Source organism: Acipenser ruthenus, chromosome 24, assembly GCF_902713425.1.
Source record: "Acipenser ruthenus chromosome 24, fAciRut3.2 maternal haplotype, whole genome shotgun sequence".
Lineage (NCBI taxonomy): Eukaryota > Metazoa > Chordata > Actinopteri > Acipenseriformes > Acipenseridae > Acipenser > Acipenser ruthenus.
In genome coordinates this window covers 6,673,843-6,695,737 of record NC_081212.1, presented here as the reverse complement: position 1 = coordinate 6,695,737, position 21,895 = coordinate 6,673,843, and the positions used below count along the sequence as shown (strand labels likewise).

The 21,895-nt window shown below is 40.3% G+C and overlaps 1 protein-coding gene across 1 annotated transcript in view; it reads right to left on the bottom strand.

Annotated features, from left to right (window-relative positions):
• The window catches only part of LOC117430865 (sphingosine-1-phosphate transporter SPNS2-like), an 81,091-nt gene extending 64,301 nt beyond the window's left edge, over positions 1-16,790 (bottom strand). Inside the window, exon 1 of the mRNA XM_058998242.1 lies at positions 16,305-16,790. Within this exon, the coding sequence (XP_058854225.1) occupies positions 16,305-16,536 (232 nt within the window). The 5' untranslated portion in view covers positions 16,537-16,790. The remainder of the gene's footprint in view (positions 1-16,304) is intronic.
• Between the last annotated feature and the right edge of the window lie 5,105 nt (positions 16,791-21,895).

Here is a 21,895-nt window from a genome sequence, read left to right as displayed (position 1 = left end):
AAAGTACTGTCTCATTATTATTATTTGTTTATTTTAGCAGACGCCTTTATCCAAGGCGACTTACAGAGTCTAGGGTGTGTGAACTATGCATCAGATGCAGAGTCACTTACAATTACTTCTCACCCGAAAGACGGAGCACAAGGTGGTTAAGTGACTTGCTCAGGGTCACACAATGAGTCACTGGCTGAGGAGGGATTTGAACTGGGGACCTCCTCGTTACAAGCCCTTTTATTTAACTGTCTTGCCTATCAAGACTGAAACAGACGTAAATGGAAATGCATACATATTACAAAATGCATATCAGGGATTTCATTAGCATATTAAAGTAATCAGTAACATGAGCCTGTTCACACACAAGTGTGTGCAACATATGTCAGGTGTTTCTAATTTATTTTGACCATTTTGTAGTTACAGAAAAACCCCACATTGTATGATTTCTAAGAGAAAATCTCATTTTCAGTGTAATAGAAAGACGTCATATGTGTTTTTATAAGGTTCTGTGAAGGTGGTGATTTGACTGGTCAGGGTCGTTTTGAGGATTTATAATGTCAAAGGAATCTGCTGCTGCTGCTGGAAAAGAAAATACACGGGACAGGAAATCTGGAGGTAAAGCCAAGTGAAGCTTGTGTAGGTGTGCAATCCTCTGTGCAAGTCACTGATCGGGGCATTGACCAGGGCAGCTCTACAGAATGCAGTTCTAATGCCCTGTTGGTAGACCTGGACCCGGAACGATGAAGTGCCCCATTCCTTTAACGTTTTTCTTGTATAACACATTATTGTCAAGGAAAGGTGAAGCGCTTATCCGGCTGTGATAAAACATGAGAAAATATCTGTGGCTATACAGAGGTACCTGCCTGTCTGTCACACTTAGACTGAATGTGACTGTGGGACTCTGCAGCTTCTAAACCTGAGATTTACATTTTGAGCTTAAAGGATTCCTCATCTTTAAACATAAGCGGCAGCTATTTAGATTTGAACACCATGTGCTTACTAATATCAAATACATGCTTTATAATCTCAAATAGCATGTAGAAAAGCTCAAGAAAAACCCTGTTGACAATCCATGCTTTGACAAGTCATGATTTGATGTGTAGCTCAGGTGAATTAGGTATACCGTCTCCTGCTATGCGATTGTAGTATTTGCATAGCAACTGTTTTCTGAAGTGTGTTTGATACAAGGTGCATTCAAGCTTAGCTTAAAGTACACCAGCAATAAATGTGTTCACAAAATACAGTTCTATTGCAGCCTTCTTGAATCTATCTTTTTGAGTTCTCTGTAGGCAACTGGATTTCTTTGGGGGATGTAAATACATTGGTCAGCTTTCCTTCTGATAAAGTCGGATGCAGGGGCTCAGCTATGTATATGTGGTAAACAGGCAAGCAAGAATTATAGTAAAACGGAGTTGTGAGGACACTTTAAATAACAGGCAACTGATAATGGTTTTTATTTTGAATCACCCAGCCAAGTCTCAATAATTATTATTTTTTTTCACCATATGCTTTTCAAGTGAGTCCTTAATTTTCAATGTAAAACCAAAATGAAATGTTGAAAAGACTTAATCACATGGTATACTTTCCAGCCTTTAAAAAAAAACTAAAAAACGTTGCTGTCTTTCATTTGCTGTTGTATGATTTTTGTTCTATATTTTTTGACTTGACATTGCAGCTGCACCATATGAACACATACCAATTACACTGCAAATTGATTGGGAGTAAATATGAATTATGGTGGCACTGGCCTTTTATGATTGTGCGTTTCACAATATGAATTAATTACTTGCAAAACTGCTAAATCCGTTCGAGACAATAACGAACAGATGCTTGCTGAGGAAGGCTTGAGCTAAAATTCTTGTCCGAAGTTTGTGATGGTGTACGAATGGAAAGGGAAGGCCGCTCCCTCCCTGTCTTTGCTGCAGTGCTGTAATTATTAATCAAGAAGGTCTACAGGCTGCAGACTGACTGGAATAATGACAAGCGGGATTCCTGGACTGTCCTGCTGGGAGGGGACCCCAAGCCAGATGGCACAGCGCCTCTCCCCGGTGGCAGCACCAGGCACCTGCCAACGTTATCCCAGACAGTCGCCCGCCTCCAAAAGGGGCACTTACAGCTAGCGCATCCCTGGGCACAGCACTGAGGGATCGGCACCTGCCTCTCCTGTGTCCTTCTGACCCTCCGCTGAGAAGAACATTAATATTACAGATCATGCTTCCCTGGGCTCAGCACTGAGGCACCTGCCTTACTGTCCTGTCCCTCTGAACATCCTGAAGAACATTAATATTTTACACAGCTTGCTTCAACGTAGACAGATTAGCCAAACTGAAGCTAATTCAAGCGAAATTCTTGTCAGTCTGCCGCAGTGCAATTATATGCATGGCTGCTTCTGGGGTGATAATGAATGTATTCTTTCAAAAAGAAAATAATAATAATAATAATAATAATAATAATAATAATAATAATAATAATGATGATTGACAGTTTTATTCAAAAAGGCGATAAAGATATATTTTTATGTGATCAAACCTGACGTTGGACTACCTAATGTTATTTTAGGGAAGGTAGTCCAAGATTAGTGGTAATCGGGGTCTGTGAAAGCAGGCGATTTAATGTAACTGTTCTAAAATTAGACAAAGATTTTGACGTGTTTGGATACTGTAAACAAACTGGACAGTCAACAAAATCTTTGTTCTGATAATACTTCAATTACAGTTAAACTATTAGATCTGTACTTGTATCGTCTTCATCATCAGGATCAGAAAATGTGACAGCCAACAAGGCCTGCTCTGATAATAATATCCACAGGAAACTATTTAAGCATGTACTAAACCGGCACCAAAGAATTTGAGATGAAATTGAAAAGAAAAAGTTAAACACTGCATGCTCTCCTGCTTCTTCTCGTGCGTTGCATTCTAAGACTGAGGTCTCTCCTCATATGACAGGTTGGTCTTTCTCTCTCTCTCTCTCAGTATCTGGCAGGCTGTCTCAGTGTTACTGACCTTGCAGGCTTCAGAGCTGGGCACTGCAGCACAAGATGCTGTACTATATATATATATATATATATATATATATATATATATATATATATCCTCTTTCTTTTAGCATGCTGTGCTGAAACCCAGTTCATCTACACTTAATTAAATCTCTAAAGCACAGCGAGGTGTCATAGCAAGGGCCATTCTGTAATTTGGTATTGGATTTACAAATCCTTATATTAGTTTTTGCATATTCATTTTTTGGAGTTAATCCCTGCTAGCTGGTGACTCTGCGGTGTTCTCTATAGCTATGGCCAAAAGTTTAGCATCACCTAGAAGTTTACTCCTCCAGTTAATTTTAATGCAACTCAAAATATGAAAACAGTATATGTGTATATATATATATATATATATATATATATATAGTCTATGTACATAATCTGTGCAAAGTATTGATAGTTTGTAGTGGGTGTAATTACCCTTAGGCTGAGTTTTACACAGTTAAAAGCTTATTTACAGGATGCTTTGCCCACAGACATTTTTTGATGTCCTTGCATTGCTGTGCTGTTCCCTCCCAAAGCCCCACCCTAGCTTGGAAGAGGCCCTTCCTGTACAGCACGGCACTTTGGCTGCAGCCTGCAAAGGGTTAACCACAAGAATGTGCTGGTTTCAGGAAGCTTTCCCAGGCTTTCTGGAGTTATCTGTGAGAGAATTGCACGTTCCTCCCAGTCTCCAGTCTCACACTTTGTGATGACGTTGTAGTGGCACTACAATGGCAGAGGGTCTGAACTAAGAGGCAAGGGTGCTGTAGGGCAGTGCTATGAGACAATGGTCTTTCTCAGCAACCTATGCAGAATCCGCCGGTTTCTCACCGACTAATCCACCCAGCTCCTAGTTCAGGCCCTGGTACTGTCCCACCGTGATTACTGCAACTCCCTCCTGGCCGGCCTCCCTGGTATCCGTTCGCTTCAGCTCATCCAAAACTCTGCTGCTAGTCCTGTCTTTTCCCTTCCTCGTTTCTCCCACGCTACACCGCTGCTCCGCTCCCTCCACTGGCTCCCTATCGCTGCTTGCATCAAGACTCTTGTACTCGCCTATCGCTGCTTCTACCTTTCTGCTCCCTCCTATCGTCAGACTATTATTTCTCCCTACACCCCCTCTTGCCCCCTCCGCTCCTCCGTCATTGGAAGATTAGCTGTAGCCCCCCCTCCGCTCCCCCGCTCCTTCTCCACCCTTGCCCCTCATGGATATCAGGACTGCTCAGTCCCTGACCACCTTCCGCTGCCTCCTCAAGACACACCTCTTCAGACAGCATCTGTGAACCTCACAGCTCTCCACTATACTGGACTATATGGCACCCAACTGTACCAGTACTTGCATTAGCTTGTACTTGCACTGAACTGCTCCATACCTTGCCATATTCTACTACTGCTCTTAATTATAACTATTTCCTGTATCTTGTATTTGATTTTACTCTTACAGGTATCTGTATTCACGCTTTTTGTAATTGCTTTTATTTGAAATCATACTCATCCATTTATCGTGCTTACTACGTGCTCTTAATGGAATTTACTCTTGTAAGCAAATATTTGTACTATGTTAAACTGCTCTTAGTCGAATTCGCTCTTAAATGTAATTATTTAGTTATTAGTTAACTGCTCTTATCTGTAATCTGATACTTTGTTTGATATTTTGTAACAAATGTAAGTCACCCTGGATAAGGGTGTCTGCTAAGAAATAAATAATAATAATAATAATAATAATAATAATAATAATAATAATAATAATAATAATAATAATAATAATAATAATAATGGTTAGGGTTTTCTATTTTCACATTCCAGTGAACTCATAACACACACTGGTATTCTATTGCAGTGCTACTGTATCAAATCCATACCAGACAGTGTGCTCCTGCATCAGAACCACTCTGTTCCACAATCTACTGAGCTCTCATTGCTGAAACCTAGAGCTGACGTTACGTTAGGAGAGACAGCTTCCCTGTAAACAGCCCGTTTATAACTAAAATAAACAACAAGGATCAAAGATGTACACCAGCCAAGGCTTGAACATGTTTTATGAGCATGCAGTAAGAACACTGTCTCCTTCGATTACAACAGCCATGTGTAACCCAGCGATTATGTGTGTGTGTGCGCCCTGTTTAAATTCACCACTTCTAGAATTATTAAAGACTATTTTCAGCACTACTGTAAGATTCTGACCCTGATTACACTGCTGGAGAATGTAGCAAAGACTTCTAGTTGAAACATTTCCTCATGACATACTGTATCATTTTATATCACCATTGAGTGTTGTAAAATTATGTATGAACTACAAAAAAATGGATTATGCAGACACCAAGAAATGGTATTTTGAGGAAACTGGACGAGATTGTGGTGGGACACTGTCACTTTAATGAAAGATGCAGCCCAGCAAGCCAGCTCCCCCCCTCTCTCAGACCCCTATTGATCTCTTGTAGGTCTTGCGAGGGCTGCTTCAGACAGCTATCACTCACATTGTCCAGGGGGAGTCTCAGCTCTGCTCCTCCAAACCCCCGCTCTCTGTCCCTGTGCATGCTACACAACATGCTGGATGATGGAGGCAGAAACAAAATTGGTAATGCTTAACTAGCTATCTAATTGATGTGCAGTGATTCATGGCCAGTACTGAAGATCATAAACTGTTATTAAGAATGTTAATGTTTTAACATTTTACAAATATTAGTTAAAACAGGAAATGACCGATACAAGTCTCAACTCAACATACAAATGGAATATGAACCCAAAATTCTAATGGTGGATACACACAGTCACCCTATTACACACCACTTGACAGTATGGAACTGAACTATGTATGCATGCCACACAGAATAATCAGTTGACTATATCGAATGTGGAGGGAGGGTTTTGTAGAATTGGAGTTTCCACCTACAGACTGCCATTCGCAGTAGAACGGTGCAGCTGGGAACGTCAGTGGTGGAACCGTTATGGAACGGTGTGTGTCTTTGGCTGATTGCATTTGTTTATCATGTGTTTATATCAATGCTGCTGTTATTCTCAGGTGGCCTGGAAAAGGAAAAGATGATTCTGAATGTGATTACAGATCAAACCGTACCCAGACTGATCTGCATCTTCCTGCTAATAACGGGAGAGATTAGCAACCTGAAGTGTGCTTTTATGAAATAAAAAATACATATTTAATATGTTTTTTTTAATCAGATTCCTGTGCCCTACTTCCATCTCTCCTTTGACCTATTTTTCAGCTACTTTTACTTTTTTTTTTTAATCCTAATTAGCTGGTAAAAAATAATTAGCTGCCAAGCGCCGCCCAGGGGAGGGAGGGCTACGTCGGCCAGGGTGTCCTCGGCTCACCGCGCACCAGCTACCCCTGTGGTCTGGCCAGGCACCTGCGGGCTTGTCTGTAAGCTGCCCAGAGCTGCGTTGTCCTCTGACGCTGTAGCTCTGGGTGGCTGCACGGTGAGTCTGCAGTGTGTAAAGAAGCGCATGGCTGACAGCACACGCTTCGGAGGACAGCGTGTGTTCGTCTTCGCCCCTCCCGAGTCAGCGCAGGGGTGGTAGCGGTGGGCTGAGCCTAAAAATAATTTGATATTACTAAATTGGGGAGAAAACAATAAAAAATAATTGGCGACCACTAAATTAAAAAAAAAGTGTAATCGTGTAGATCTGTCAGCCTCTGCAGGAATCTGCCCAGTTCAATAAACTTCTATATGAGTTGAACTGGAGCTGCTTTCCAAAAAGGGCAACAGCTCCTAACTGAGTCCTTTGAGTCCACTTTTCAGTTCAGATATTTACTTTAAATCTCATTGCTTTCCAGTGCACATGAAACAAGTATATCAGTAACGTACATACAGCATGCTCACCACAGCTGGAAATACATGATTAGAGCTGTCAGTGTCATGGAAATGCAGCACCATCACCCACAGTATGTAGATAAAAAGCAAGTCAGATGAATGGACAGGTGTCTTCAAATGTCCCGATACTCTCATTAACTTGTGTTGAAGAATGTCCTTACCAGGTTTCACAGCTGGATAACCATATCTCTAGATATGTCAAAACTGAATTGTGTAATATCTGTTTATATGGTCATATACCCCCACATTATTATACAGACAATAACTTGCGCTACAGAATGTCCTTACCAAGTTCCACCACAATATAATAAGCGGTTCTGTAGGCATATGCAAAAAAAGATACAAACACCTTCATTGAGGATATAGATATGGTGGAAATAGACAGATAGACAGAACTGAATGCACAAAACCACGTTGGAGGGCTGCTACAGTGAAAATGAAGCTGTTTCTCTGTATTATGCAAACAGCTTGTCAGGGAATGAAGCCTGCAGGCTGCTGCTGAGTTAGCAGGAGAGTGAAGGGGAAGCCCTGTGCTGTGCCTGCCCCCGCTGTACCCCTCACTGACCCTGCTGTCACTGCAGACGGGCAGAAACAGCAGCCAAGCTCTGAATTCTAACGTTTCCCTTTCTGAATAGTCAGCAACCCTGATTTATTTATTTATTTATTTGTTTATTTATTTGTTTATTTAGCAGACGCCTTTATCTCCAGAACATCAGCCCTCATGTCTTTGTTATACTGCCTCACTAGCAGGTGAAGGTCAAGATGATACCCCTGTAGGAAGCTCTTTAGTATAACACTTACTAAAGGCTCTTCAATGGCAATGCAATGTAAAGGCTGTTGGTGGAATATAACCACAGTGGTAACACAGCTGTATTAACCAATACCCACTGGTCATCTATTGCAGTACTTTGGTACAGTGCCAGACGTTGTGTTACTGTAGCAGTAATAAGTGCTGGTGTGCTAATGGTTCTGTTAGTACTGTAATACTGCCATTAGAATGGTAATGGGGCTTGTTTTGTGAGACTACATGTACTGGTATTGCAGTGTTACTGGGATAGTCGCTCTGCCAACACAAAGTACAGGACTTTGAAAGCTTCCAATGCAAAAATAAACCAATAAAAACTTCAGGTATACAATGATCATGATTTGGAATTTGTGGTTGCACAATGCTTTCTAAAAGGGCTAGCAAGTGCAAGTTTAAAACTGAAAACAGGTGGATGAAACTATAGGGATATTGGATAAGAGAATGCTTATCTCTTTTCATGTACAGGGCTCTTATTCTTCTTGGTACATCAATACTCATCCAACCACATCTTCTTTTCTTAGGAAATGCATGATGGCATCAGAATAGCACACAGGCTCTCTATGTGACAGGTGAAGGGTTTGTTCGACAAGTTTTACCGGTCGTGTTGAGCATATTTTACTATTGATTTATTTCTCGGCTCGTCTTTGTGAGAGGATTATTTGTAAACATTGCTGCTTGGCTGCTGGTAACTTGGTTTTCTGCTGATAAGGTGCAGTGTCCCACAATCATAATTGTATACTGAAATAGGGGGCTGGGCTGTGTTTCTACATTCTCTCACAATTAAGTCTTCTTCGTTTGCTTTTTTTTTCATCTGAAGACCTGATAGTCACTAACTAACTAACTGACAGCTAACTGCTAAGGTGCTGAATGCCTTTTAGTGGAATTATATTAAATTCCTTTAAGGAAAATATATATTCATGCAACAAACAAATGTGGATAATTTTTAATGTCTTTTATTTTGATATGATTGATCAGTTTATTGCCAAATGTTAATTGAATTGGCAGATTGCCTAAGATGTTATTATATTTTGCACAGATTCATTAAAAGAAATATATGATTAAATCCTGCAACGCGATCCACCCAGCTTTTAATATACCAAGACTAGGGTCAGCTTACCTCAGAAAGTATATATATATATACACACACACACACACCCATAGCTGCTGTGTCCCACGATTACGTTTTACACTTAAACAGAATTCCTCGGGGTCTGTTTACGACATTCTGTGACCTGCTGTGCCCCTTGCAGATGCCTGGCAGTCCAGTTTGTTTACAAGTACATTCCTCAAAGCAGTTTCAGCTGTAGGGGAACAGAAAGCCCCACCCCCATGGAAACCTGCCTGTCACTAAATCATTCTGTGATCCGAACAAGACAGGCTCTGGTTCCTCTTTGCAGCAGCAGGATCTGGGTTATAAGGAAAGAGTGACATACATACAGGCACCTCAACTCTAAGCTTCACAGATTATTCAGTCAACTATGTGGCAACTTAGCTGATGAGAGATGTCTGAAATGTTCTGAATTCATTTTGTGTATGAATTTAATTTTCCAAAAACCCTATATCTATACTAGTGCTGGGACAGACATGATTTTTCATGCTCAAATATTCTTTAATTTGAGAATATTTTGTACCATATTACATTAAATATATAGATATCTTTTGGAAGTAAATCTGGTACCCCCATCAAATGATCTACGAAAGGAATGAGAGAAACTCCTGTACAGCAGAATGTGTGTTGTTTGTGGTATCAGTGTATAACAGTATCACACCGTTTGCCCTTGTGCTCCCACTTACCCCTAAGCACAAACCTCTGCATTGCCACTGCAGATCATTTGGTAAGAGAGTAGAGGCAATACATATTCCTTGTCCATGTCCATGCTATCAGTAATATATCCAAGACTAATGAGCGATTTGGCTGTGACATCTAATTACAGCTTTCTTTGTGTGGGCTCCACTCTATGCAAACAAAAGCTTTCCCCACGGGCAGTCCCGGGCTGCACTGACTGCAGAGCTCTGAAGCACACAGTGCGATGTGGAGGCTCTGGTACAGAGACAGAGACGCATGTCGCAGCAACGCAGGTTCAGTCGATTTGTTTAGAATATTTAGGCAGCAACAGACCACCCTCTGAACAAAGGGCTGTGTCAACTGGGGTCAGGGGGTCAGGGTACGAGACTAGAGGGACAGAGTCATACACCAAAGAGCCATTTCCACCGCGTCAGAAACTATTATCCATAAAAGAATATATACTGGACCGTGATGCTGATGTGATACAGCCATTTGAAAATTTCTAAAAATTAGATTTAAAAAGATATATATAGTATAGGGTGCATTTTGATGAGGGTGGGGGGCACCAGAAGGCACTGAGGATAAAGCATCCCCACCTCCCACCAATATGGCGGACTGGACCTCAATATAATCCTCGAATCTCAACAGCATTTGCATAGGGATTGTCTGGAGGTGGGGGTGCACACTGCTGCTGAACTGCGACCCTCCTGATCACAGAGCCTCAGTGGTTAAGGAACAGCGGCATATCCAAACTGACACTTAAAAACACATGGCGAGGCTGGAGCAGCCCTCCCTCCCTCACACCAAACCTGAACGGCTAAAAACAGTTTCCCACACGCTCTATTTAAGGGGTCGGAAATTACAACTTCACCACTTATTATAGATATTTTTCAATTAGGCAGGGATCCGTCTGCAATTACAGCACATTCAAAAGAAAAAAAAAACAAGAAAGATTGAAAACACATTGTGGATATGTGTCTGCCTCGAATGGACAGAGTGATTTTGTTTGGTTGAATTTCGTTTTGTGCTCTTTTGCATTCGTTCTCTGTGTTTGTATTTCCCTGGCCTGAAGGAATATTCCGGTGTGGGATGGAAATGTTCCCCACTCGAAAGCAAAGTGCCGTAGTGCCGCACATGCCGTTTATTTGTTCACTTCCACCAGAAGCTACAGAGCCAGTGGGCTGTTTGTCATATAACTTTACCACTGTACATGTTCACAGTAATGTAGTAGGTTTCCTCATGTTTATACCATGCCTGTGGTTTACCATGTCTACAACCTTTGCTATACTTTTACCAGAGAATACTGCAGACATTACCTCGTTCTGTAAAAGTTATTAAATATCTCTGGTGTACAAACCATATATTGCCACCATGTTTCCTGATATGGTAGCACACTGTCTGGTACTTGTGTGGGACTGTGGTATTGCAATGGATTACACCGTGTAACAATTTTTTTATTTTTTTTTGGTTCCTGGGTAGTAAGTGTTATTTCCTAATTGCTTATGCCTCAAAAGTATAGAAAATGGCTATTATTCACCACAAACTTTGCTTTTGTGACCAGGACAGTGATATTTTGAAATGTACCTATTTTCCAGAACATTCCAGATAGATTCAGTGCTGAGTAAAGTTGGAGTAACTTTTAGAACTTTCTAGAACTTTCCAGTAATATAAATAGTAGTATAAATACAGGGGCCTTAAGCCCACCAGTTCAGTTTAGTTCCAGCTGCCTAAGTGGATATATATCTGCATTTTTCTGAGATGGCATCAAGGTCATAGGAGACTTCAAAATGGTGGCATTCCTGATGGGTCTCCAAGGCGGTTTTACCAAGTTTCCCTGCTATCTTTGCCTTTGGGACAGCAGGGACACCAAGGCGCACTACCACAGGCGGGACTGGCCACAGCGGACCAAGTTCTCTGTGGGGAGGAACAACGTCAAGTGGGAGCCACTGGTGGACCCCCGGAAGGTGCTGATGCCACCACTGCACATCAAATTGGGCCTTATGAAATAATTTGTCAGAGCTCTAGATAAGGAGTCGGCAGCCTTCAAGTACCTTCAAGACTTCTTCCCTAAACTGTCTGAGGCAAATGTCAAAGCCAGTGTCTTCGTCGGACCACAGATAAAGAAGATCCTGGAGTGCAATGAATTCCCCAAGAAGCTCACTAGTAAGGAGAAAGCGGCTTGGAACAGCTTTGTCGCAGTGGTCCTGGGCAATCACAAGGCTGAAAACTATGTGGAGCTGGTTGAGACTCTGGTGAAGAACTACGGCACAATGGGCTGTAGGATATCCCTCAAAGTCTATATCCTTGATGCTCATCTTGATAAATTCAAGGAGAACATGGGAGCGTACTCAGAGGAGCAAGGCAAGCGCTTCCACCAGGATATACTGGACTTTGAACGCCGCTACCAAGGACAGTATAACGAGAACATGATGGGAGACTACATTTGGGGGCTGATTCGTGAAAGTGATTTATAGTATAATCGTAAATCTCGAAAAACTACTCACTTCTAAATCTTTTGTAGTCATTTTTGTATTACTTTAGTATAAATACATGTTAATTTGGATTCATATGTTGTTTTTTTCTGACTTTATGTGAACGAAAAGACACAAATTCGCCTGTTTTCTCATTGGAAATAGGTACATTTCAAAATATCACTGTCCTGGTCACAAAAGCAAAGTTTGTGGGGAATAATAGCCATTTTCTATACTTTTGAGGCATAAGCAATTAGGAAATAACACTTACTACCCAGGAACAAAAATGGTGTTACATAGTGTTACCAGTGTGTGCTGTGTGATCATATCACTGTGATTCCACTGCTGGCTCAGAACAGGAAAATATTAACACAAGCACAACCTCATTGTAGCTGCAGACTACAGCATTGCTACCATTGCTCAGTACAGAAAACACCGTAGTGCCACAGAATGCATTGGGCATTGTCTATAGAGGGTGCACTGTATTCATGTCAAACCTAGATGAGCTAAATCGTTGGTTCTCTAGGAGGTTTCCCCTGCAGAGCACTAGCTCAGCCCTCTACTGAGGCAGGTGTGGGATTACAAACCCCACGTACTGTATCCCTAAAGACCAGGGAGAAAGCCAGTTCCTCTTTCAAAGCCTGTGGGACTGGAGCTCTTTCCACTCGTGCTGCTGAATGAACAGACTGCTCACCCCAGACACCTCTATGCTTGATTCAAATCATCTAACCTTATTGTTATAGGAGCCTGGGGGGAACTGGAATAATTGCTTGGCAAATCTCGCCTAATCATTTCCCCAGTCTTCATCAATGAATAGCAATTCTGGTAGTCCTCTTCCTATTCCATGGGAAGATAACAATGTCTTAGCATTTTGTCATGCTTCGATTTCAGGATGTGAATGGTCATTTTTGAAGTCTGTCTTACTTGTACTGAATTGTGTATTCACAGTGCTAGCAATGTGATTCAGTAGCATTATACTTTACCATTACAATCAGTCTGACCAGATCATTGTCATTAGCACTGCACTATATTGCCAATGTCCTGAAATAGCCTTCAACTGTTCTCCTACAAGCTGCTAACCTCACTGCTGTTCCAGGGGCTGTGTAGCAGCACAGTCTGCAGCCTCCCTCCCTCACACAGCACACATGGAATACAAGCACCAAAAGCCACAACCACATTTCATTTCGATAGGCCTTTTTCAGTGTTATGCACCATGCAAATCCGGACTGCCCACTCAGCCTATCTCACAAGAACCTAAACCGATATGGTGCCAACGTGTGAAACGCGGGCAATGACTGGAGGCTGCTACTAGAGCTCACAAGGTACTTCAAATTGCTAGAATAAAACTGACACAAAGTGCCTACAGAAACTAACAAAAAGACATTTTGCCTATGTGTATTGATTTATTGAAAGCAAATGGTTATAGACAGCAATTCGCTGTAATAAATGTACTGCACACAAACCAAAAATGATTTTCTCTTACCTTTTATGATGTTATTGTGGGCTTTAAAATGGACTGTGCCTCACTGTGCAATTGTATGTGATCTGTCAGTGTGCCTTGTGTTTGTATATTACTGCATTAAAACGTATTGGCTTTTCCATATCCTTTTACCATTCAAACGTTATTGCTGTATAACTGCAAACCATGACTTATTAAGCTTACAGTGAAATCTATGAATGTATAACGAAAACGTGAGGCGAATACTGTAGATGACCTGCATACTGCATTAAACATGTAATATTAGTCTGGACGCTGGGTGCAATATGTTAATGGCGGTGCATGTATTTAGGCGGTGTATTAATAAAAACCAATATTCAGGCCATCTGGCTGTGTGACTGCGGGTAACCAAACACCATTTAACCCGCACCCCACCTGCTTTAAAAACGCACGCACAGGACTAGTAAACCAGTTCCATCAAATTCGTGTTCTGTGTTTTCAGTATGCAGCAATACCAGCAGGGGTAACTGAGGAATATAAAGAAACGACTGCGCTGCCATTGGAAAACCTGCCCTGGTGTCGTACACCGTGCAACACATTTCACCGACAGCGCTCTCACTGCTGTATTTTATACAGGACATACCTGTCTGGGAAGCGTTGTTTTTTTTAAAACACCATGCATTGAGTTTCCTGCTGATTCACTGCGGTAAAATGTATAACTTGCTGGCGCTTAGCTGTAAAAAGGCGCCGCTGCAGTGCATTAAGGTGGAAAGTCTACGCCAAAGTGCGTGTTGGTACCTTTCAAAAATATAGCCCTACTGCAGTCTAAGTATTCCCCTTAAAATACATTATAATAAAGTATTACATAGTTGTTGTGTAATAATAATAATAATAATAATAATAATAATAATAATAATAATAATATATTGGCTATGATAAACAAACAAAGATAGCTCCAGCATTTTACCATCTTAAACATTCACAGCTTGGGCATCCAATTTAAAAAAAAACTGCAACGAAAAGATAGATCCAAATACTTTAAATAGTCCATTTTAAATTACATTTATTAAAAAAAAAAAAAAAAAAAAAAAAAGCCACACAGACCGAATCTTCCTGGGGGTACAGACTGTAAACCGTAATGTCGAGCTCGAAATGAAACCGCACGCCACACAAAGCAATATAAAGAGAGTACTGCCTACTGGAAAGTCAATAACATTCTCCTTATGAGAAAGTGCTATTGAGTTGCTAAACCAGAACTAACCCAATACACTTATTGCATTTAATGTTCTGCGGTATCTCAAACTCTCACACATACGCGCTGTCAGTTTATATTAGGCAACTGTAATTTAAAAACACACATTTCGATCCATTCATAAAAGCACTACGCTATAAGCTAATGAGAAATCATGAGCTACCATTGTAGTCGATGGAACTTTTTAATTAGGCTCATGAAAAATTAAACGGTTAACATATTTCTAGTTTCTATGGAAACCATGGCTGCAGCCTCGACCACGTACACAAAAGAAACACACCACGAGCAAGTAAAATATTTATTTAGACTCTCAATCTCTTTTTTGGGGGGGGGGGGGGGGGTTAAAAACGTATTTTTTTTTTACACATACACAGGTGTGTAGAGTAATACTTTTTGCTCAGGTTTGCTCAAAAGAGGCAACCCTTGCCGCGAGGGCACTGCATGGTGCAATGTTAGGTCAATCATCCAGGAATTTGCAATTAATATAGAGCTGTGCATTTTTGAAAACGCAAAATTGAGTGTTTTCAGAGATAAAGTCTGGTTATATGTACAATGACAATGAGCCTCACACCTGCGCACCACGGAGTTAGAATTAGCCTTGTTTTACATTCACCTGTGCCACAGACTTCGCGGTTTATTGCAGTCCTTTGGGGGATTAGACGAACTGTGTAAAATGTTTGCCAAACGCGCCCCCTCTGTTTTTATGAATAATTTGGATAACAATGCAGTTATATGAATAGCAGACTCAATGGAACGTGGTAGTTTACAAATTACACACGCAATCACTCACTAGTAAGTCGATGCGTCCCATATCTACGGAATCAAAATAAACACGCTTACAGTGTTCTGCTCCTGTGATAATCGTGTCCCATGAATAGTATTCAAATTCTGTTGGGTCTGGTTTTAGGTATACAGGGAGGCTACATCATATACCAAACAAATCTGTTACAATAATTTAAAAATAAATACGTAATAATAATAATAATAATAATAATAATAATAATAATAATAATAATAATAATAATAATAATAATACTTGTTTACCGTACATTCTGCAATCCTAACCGTAAATATTTTAACAGTCGAGGAGCTTGTCCTACTGCAATTTTACATAACAGCACAACACGTAATATAAAACAACCACTGAATATCTTGCACATGTGAAAACCTACACACGAACCTATACTTCCAATTTATACTTATGGAACATATTTAACCAAATTCAATAATACAACATATATTCATTTTTCTTCTAAGTCACGTTGCTACTACTAAATATTATTATTATTATTATTATTATTATTATTATTATTATTATTATTATTAAAAACTAAGTTCGGTGAGTGTCTCTCCTGCCAAATTCTCCACCGCTTTTAATCCTTATGATATTTCCAGATTTCATTTTTATAGAAATTCAACTAAACCCTATTGAATAAAGTACAACAAACGTGATATTATATATTTAAGCCATTAAATCAAAGTACTGTATTTTAGATGAATAAATACTGTTTATCCCACGGAACGGATTCGTGGTGGCGATTGTAGCCGGTCTCTTTTTTTAAATAATGACCGTATATATTGTTTTACTAATTTTATACATGTCACGATGAGGAAGCTAATATACCATTGTCTACCTTCCCTGATACACCTGCGTTTTCAGCTCCTTATTCATTCATACCCGTGACAGGAGATGGTGAAACATTCCCTCTTACCTGCTACTGTGTATCTGTCCATGTAATTGAGCACATTCCCGAAGCTGAGTATCCCGGCAGCGGCGACCGGCGACCGGCACCTCAGCAAGGCAGCCCTGAACTTGTGCCCGGTCCTGCACGGGTGAGGATCGGAGTTCGATTTCAAGCCGGGACTCATGCTTCCAGACAGCGTCTGCACCTCGTCCGAACTGCTGCAGCCTTCGATTTCACATCCATCACTGTCCACGCACATTTTAGAAATCAAATCCGCGGTAACAATATCAGCAAACAAAACCAAATCCCCACAAGACAGCCACCCGGCAAGACACTTCTTCAAACCTTAGATATATATATAGACAGAGAGGTGTTGTATTTGGTTGTTAAGATTTGGAAGAGCGACTACACATGTTTGATCAGCGGTGTAGATGTAGTGCGATTATAGATCTGCTTCCTTGAAGGTTTTCTCAGAGCTGGCTACAGTGTATATGGGCTAGGGAGGGGTGTGACTGAAATGTGCAGTTTGTAGATAAACTCCTCCCATCTCTTCCAAAGCTGTGGATGAAAGTGGGACCTGCTGGGGAATAGGAATGGGAATGTTGCGGGTGTGCAACTTGAGTCGTATGAGAATGCTGTAAAGAAAGCAGCACGTTTTCTAATCAAGTTTAAAAAACGTAATTACTAGTAAATGCAAGGTACAGAATGCCAATAAACACGTGACTTTTCGGTAGATCATATACATCGATTTAGAAAATGTGTCTCGGGTGATACAGTGTTACGTATATGCATCGGATACACACCATGGCCATTCTGTCTCAAGTTCTCAAAAGACTGCGACCTTTTGTGTAGGTGTAAATGTATTTTCTCAAATGTGTAACCTCTGTTTTTAGAAGCGGATATGTTTCATCTATCCTATTCGTTTAAAATTCCTTTTTTTGGACAAACTTACCCATACCAGGAATGCGCGCAGGTGTAGTGGGCTGATAGCTTCAATGACGCACGACAGTATATCCGGACAAGCCAGGGGGGCTACAGGCTGAGGTCAGATAGGCACGTTTAAGACATACCGATGGCATGATGACGTTTTCCGACTGTTTTGAAAACACGCCAGTGTTCTGTAGGATGGAACAGTTTACCAGGTAAGTGCACGCACACACTTGTTCTCAGTACCGTATACTACGCATCGTTGTTCATTTTGTCACTAGCCTCATATAGCTGATCTATATTGGAAACCCGTGTAAATGGAATGCCGAATCAGAACGCAGTATTCTCTGGAGCGAATACACACGAACCAGTAATAAAGACAATTCCTTCTAGCTGTCACTTTATTGGATTCACGGGTTTACTTCGATACATTGTTTTAAAATAAATGTATCTGTGAAAGTATGGGAAAACTAGCTTGGCAGAAATCATAGTGAAACCCAAGTTACAGTAATACAGGATTAATAGTGTGTTAAAACGCTGAAGAATAAGGAAGCATGGTATGGCACGCGTCTGGTATGAAATTAGGGTTTGACCTTCAGTTTTAGCCGACATGTAAAGCGCTTTGAGATACTGTGGTACGAAAGGCGCTATATAAATGATAATAATGATAATAAAATTAAATTGAAATTAAATAGAATAGAATTGACTTCACTTTGAAGTTGCAGTTACCGAGTTTGTCCACCAGGTGGCGTTTGTTTTATGTACTGTATTAGTTTAATACACATTTTAGTTTCAGGGGTTTACCCATTCCAACACTGAGTTTGATTATTTCGAGTTTTCAGCGGTTCAAGAAAACCCTACAACTTGAGTGAAGAGATGTCAATATATTCAGCTGATTGTGCGTGTTCCGTTTGACCCGCAAAATATTTAAATTCAATACTGGAGAAACTAAACCACTGAAACCGCTGCAAAACTTCTGTTTAATAGATGTCTGACAATATTTGTAATAATCAGGGAAGGGTGCAGAATTCATCCAGGTATTCCAGTTTAGTGGACAAGTGACATTGCATACCAATTTTTAAATAATCAATATATTTCAATACACCCAGCTCATCAGATATTTAATTAAGGATCATTTTAGGCAAAAAAAAAAAAAAAAAGAATCCTCCCATTCCCTTAGCAATAGTCAAATGTCCGCTGGCAATGAAATCAGATTAATGATTTTCAAACAATAACCTCCATCAAACATGCATCCTTTCTAATAAGACAGTCTCTTGATTGTAATGCGTATCTGCTTTGCTTGAATTCTCTGATCTGTAAGTGGTCTTTTTACAACTGATTTCATAACATTGAGTTTTTTTTTTCATACATTGATTCAGTTCACAAGGCCGTGCTAGCTGATGTGGGCTGACTGCCTTGTATAAATTGATGCTAAAAAGGACTGAGGGCGACATGAACTAAGCGTTTGCTTAAAGTTTGCATCATTTGAAGAGATTTCAGCAACATTCAATACCAAAAATGTCCAAAATACTAACAGCGGAAAACACGAAGCAGCGCTGGAATGACACCACCGTGACTAATCTCTTCATCGCTTTCTTTTAAACCCACGTCTATTAATGCAATTCAAAATATTGCATAACTTAAATTATAAAGGCACCACTACAGCCATTCCCCACTCCCACATGAAGAGCAGCAACAACACACACACAATCTAAACCCCCAGCCCTGCAGCAAACCTCCAGCACAGCAATGCACATCAGCTGTTGTCTTTCCTTACACACATACAGAAACACTTACAGTATTCCAGACATTTGGAGTAGGATGGAGGTTAAATAAAGTCAATGCACAGTCCAGCTGGAAGTGGGGTGTTTTTCTGTGGTTTGCTAGTGGTCCCTCCATGGTTTTCAGGAGAATACTATAGTACCCTAATAATTGTTCTGTAAAGGGAGGTTCCTCATCAATAGAATTCGAAGGGTTAAACATTATACTGCAGTGCTTCTGTCCAGGGCAATATAAATGCTCGAAGCTGGGATGCAGTTGCCAGCCAGTGCTTTATACAAAATTCCCTGTGATGTCCTTTATGCTAAGTGATTGACCGAGCTATTGATTCCTTTGTTCTTTTTGTAGTGCTCTATACTCAGAATGATGCTTTCGATTGCCATGTGAAAGATGCTGCTCCTTCGATTTGTACAGTACAGCTCTGCGGATTGGCTGAAGCACAGCCTGGCACAACGGACGCAGTGCTAATTAATAGGTTGATGCTAAAAACATACAAGCAGCGGTGATTAATGCCCCAATGGCCCAATCCCAAATGTCAGAGCTTGTCTTAGGCAAGATTCAAGATGGACCATGGAAAATATCATGAAACACATAAAGAAAACAAAGCATTTAAACATGGCATACCACTATGATTTACATATTTATAATCGATAGTCCAAGCTTAAAAAACAACACACGAGAGAGAGAGAGGGTAAACGCACATTTCTGCAGGTTTCATTTTTATTATTAAAATGATCATATTCATAATCTATAACTGAGCACTTCCGCATTCATAATCCAAAAGGACAACTGCTGAAGGACAATGGGTTGACTTTATCATTATACCTTATAAAGGTGTTTTTTGGCCTTATTAAAATACATTTTTACCATTACAGACCAGTTCAATATTACTCCCTATGTCCTCTAATAACAATGTGCCTTCCTTTACAACCTGAAGAAGGTTAAACCTTACAGGCCCGTGCTGTATGTTGAAAATACTATCTCTATGGGTGTTCCCTGTATAAAGCAGATCCGAGTTTTCCATTTGGCTTTGATTCTGTAAGCTATTGTGGAGCTTGCAGTTTGCAGTTGACATTCTTAAGCTCCAGGGAATAGCTGGGGCCTGCTGTTCACAGAGAGACGCCCAGGGTGGCCAGAAAGCTTCCAGGAGGGAGGCAGTGTCAGTCTGGAGCAGCTGAAACTACCTTTAGGGAATGCAAATAAGCTTGTGATCATCCAGGAATTACAGTATATTACAAAATGGGCTGTGATTGTGGGACACTGAAAATCTTAATCAATGAGGTCAATTTCCTTAAAGGCATAACAACTTCCTCCCCCTATTGTAACAAAGACTGTTGTAAACGTTGGACACACTTATCATACAATTAAGATATTGAGGTTGTGTTTCTTCAGCTGCCAGCAACGTTAATCTCATTATGACAGAATGGTTGGGATTGTATGTCCGGTCTATTGTAAATGTATCAGCTGTGAGCATCATGGCAGCATTCCTGTATGCAGGGTCTAATACATTCCTTTTCATTCCATTACTTTTGCATGTCCCTTCTCAGATCTGAAGGTTGATGTGTTAAGATGGGAGTCCAGGCTCCTTTCCAACTAGACAGAGAAGAGAGGAGAGAGGAGAGAGGAGTGCTCCCTCCTCTGGTCATTCTATCTTCCCAGGATGCCAGTGTAGAAACAGGTGAGGCATCGATCTGTCTGCTGGTCTGGCTGTGTGTGTGAGTATGTGTGTGTCGTGTGTGTGTGTGTGTGTGTGTGAGCTGCACACAGTTCCCTAGGCTTGCAGTATCTGTCCATACAACTTTCTACTGCAGATGAACTCCCTTGTTCCCCTTGTGTGCCATGAAACCAAGTTCTAAGCCGCAAAGTGGCTTCGTGCTCCCTCAGCTTAAGATAACTTCCATTGATGTTCCTCTGTATATATATATATATATATATATATATATATATATATATATATATATATATAGCCAAAAGTTTAGAAACCTGCTGAATAATGTTGAACTACATACCACTTTGTAATGTGACATTTTGAAATCTAACATGAAATACTGTACTACTATTATGGCTTCCGGTAGACTTTTGTGATATCATTTTGCAGTTTCTTTAATTACATGATGATAAATAAAAGATCTTAATTATGTTCCTATAGTTTTTTTTGTTTTTTTAATGATGTCTCAAGCCTAAAATTCTAGTTGATGCCACATTTTTGACCATAGCTGTTTAATATATGCTTAAGTTCCATTTTCATTGCTCCCCACATCATTATAAATCTGAAGTTTTTAATCTTAACACATTTTCTTCATAACTCAATAAAACAGCTGAAAATAATTTCATCAGTAAAAAAAAGAGCACTTTCATTCCTAAATGTCAACTCTGTCATATTATCACCATCTCACTTCCATTCTGAATACATCTGCAGGCATATGGCATTTCTTTTATGAAAAGACTGCAATCAGATTCTTTGAGACGCTTCTGTTTCTGCCATGTACAGTTCCTTTGACTCATTCCAAATCCAAAATAACATGTTGATTCTTAATGGGCTCAGACAAGCTATATTATCCCCTCTCTTGTCACTAAGGACGATCATTAAAATGTTCAGATCTAGAATAGAGAACTGGAGCCCTCCAAATCAATGCTGATACAGAAACATCTACTGTACAGAAAAAAAAACTGTAATGCCATTTAAAAAGATGAAAGATAGTGCAGTCATAATTTATGGAACTAGTATACTAACCATAACTAAATGACTGCAAAACCTACACTTATTCAGGCCCCACCCTTACCATCCAATCACAAAACACAAAGGCAATGCAGTGGTAATCATCATGGTGGTGCAATGGTTATTTTTCTATGGAATAGACAAAGCAATTGGTAGCAGTATTTTAGTATTTTGACTTGCCAATAGATTCCCA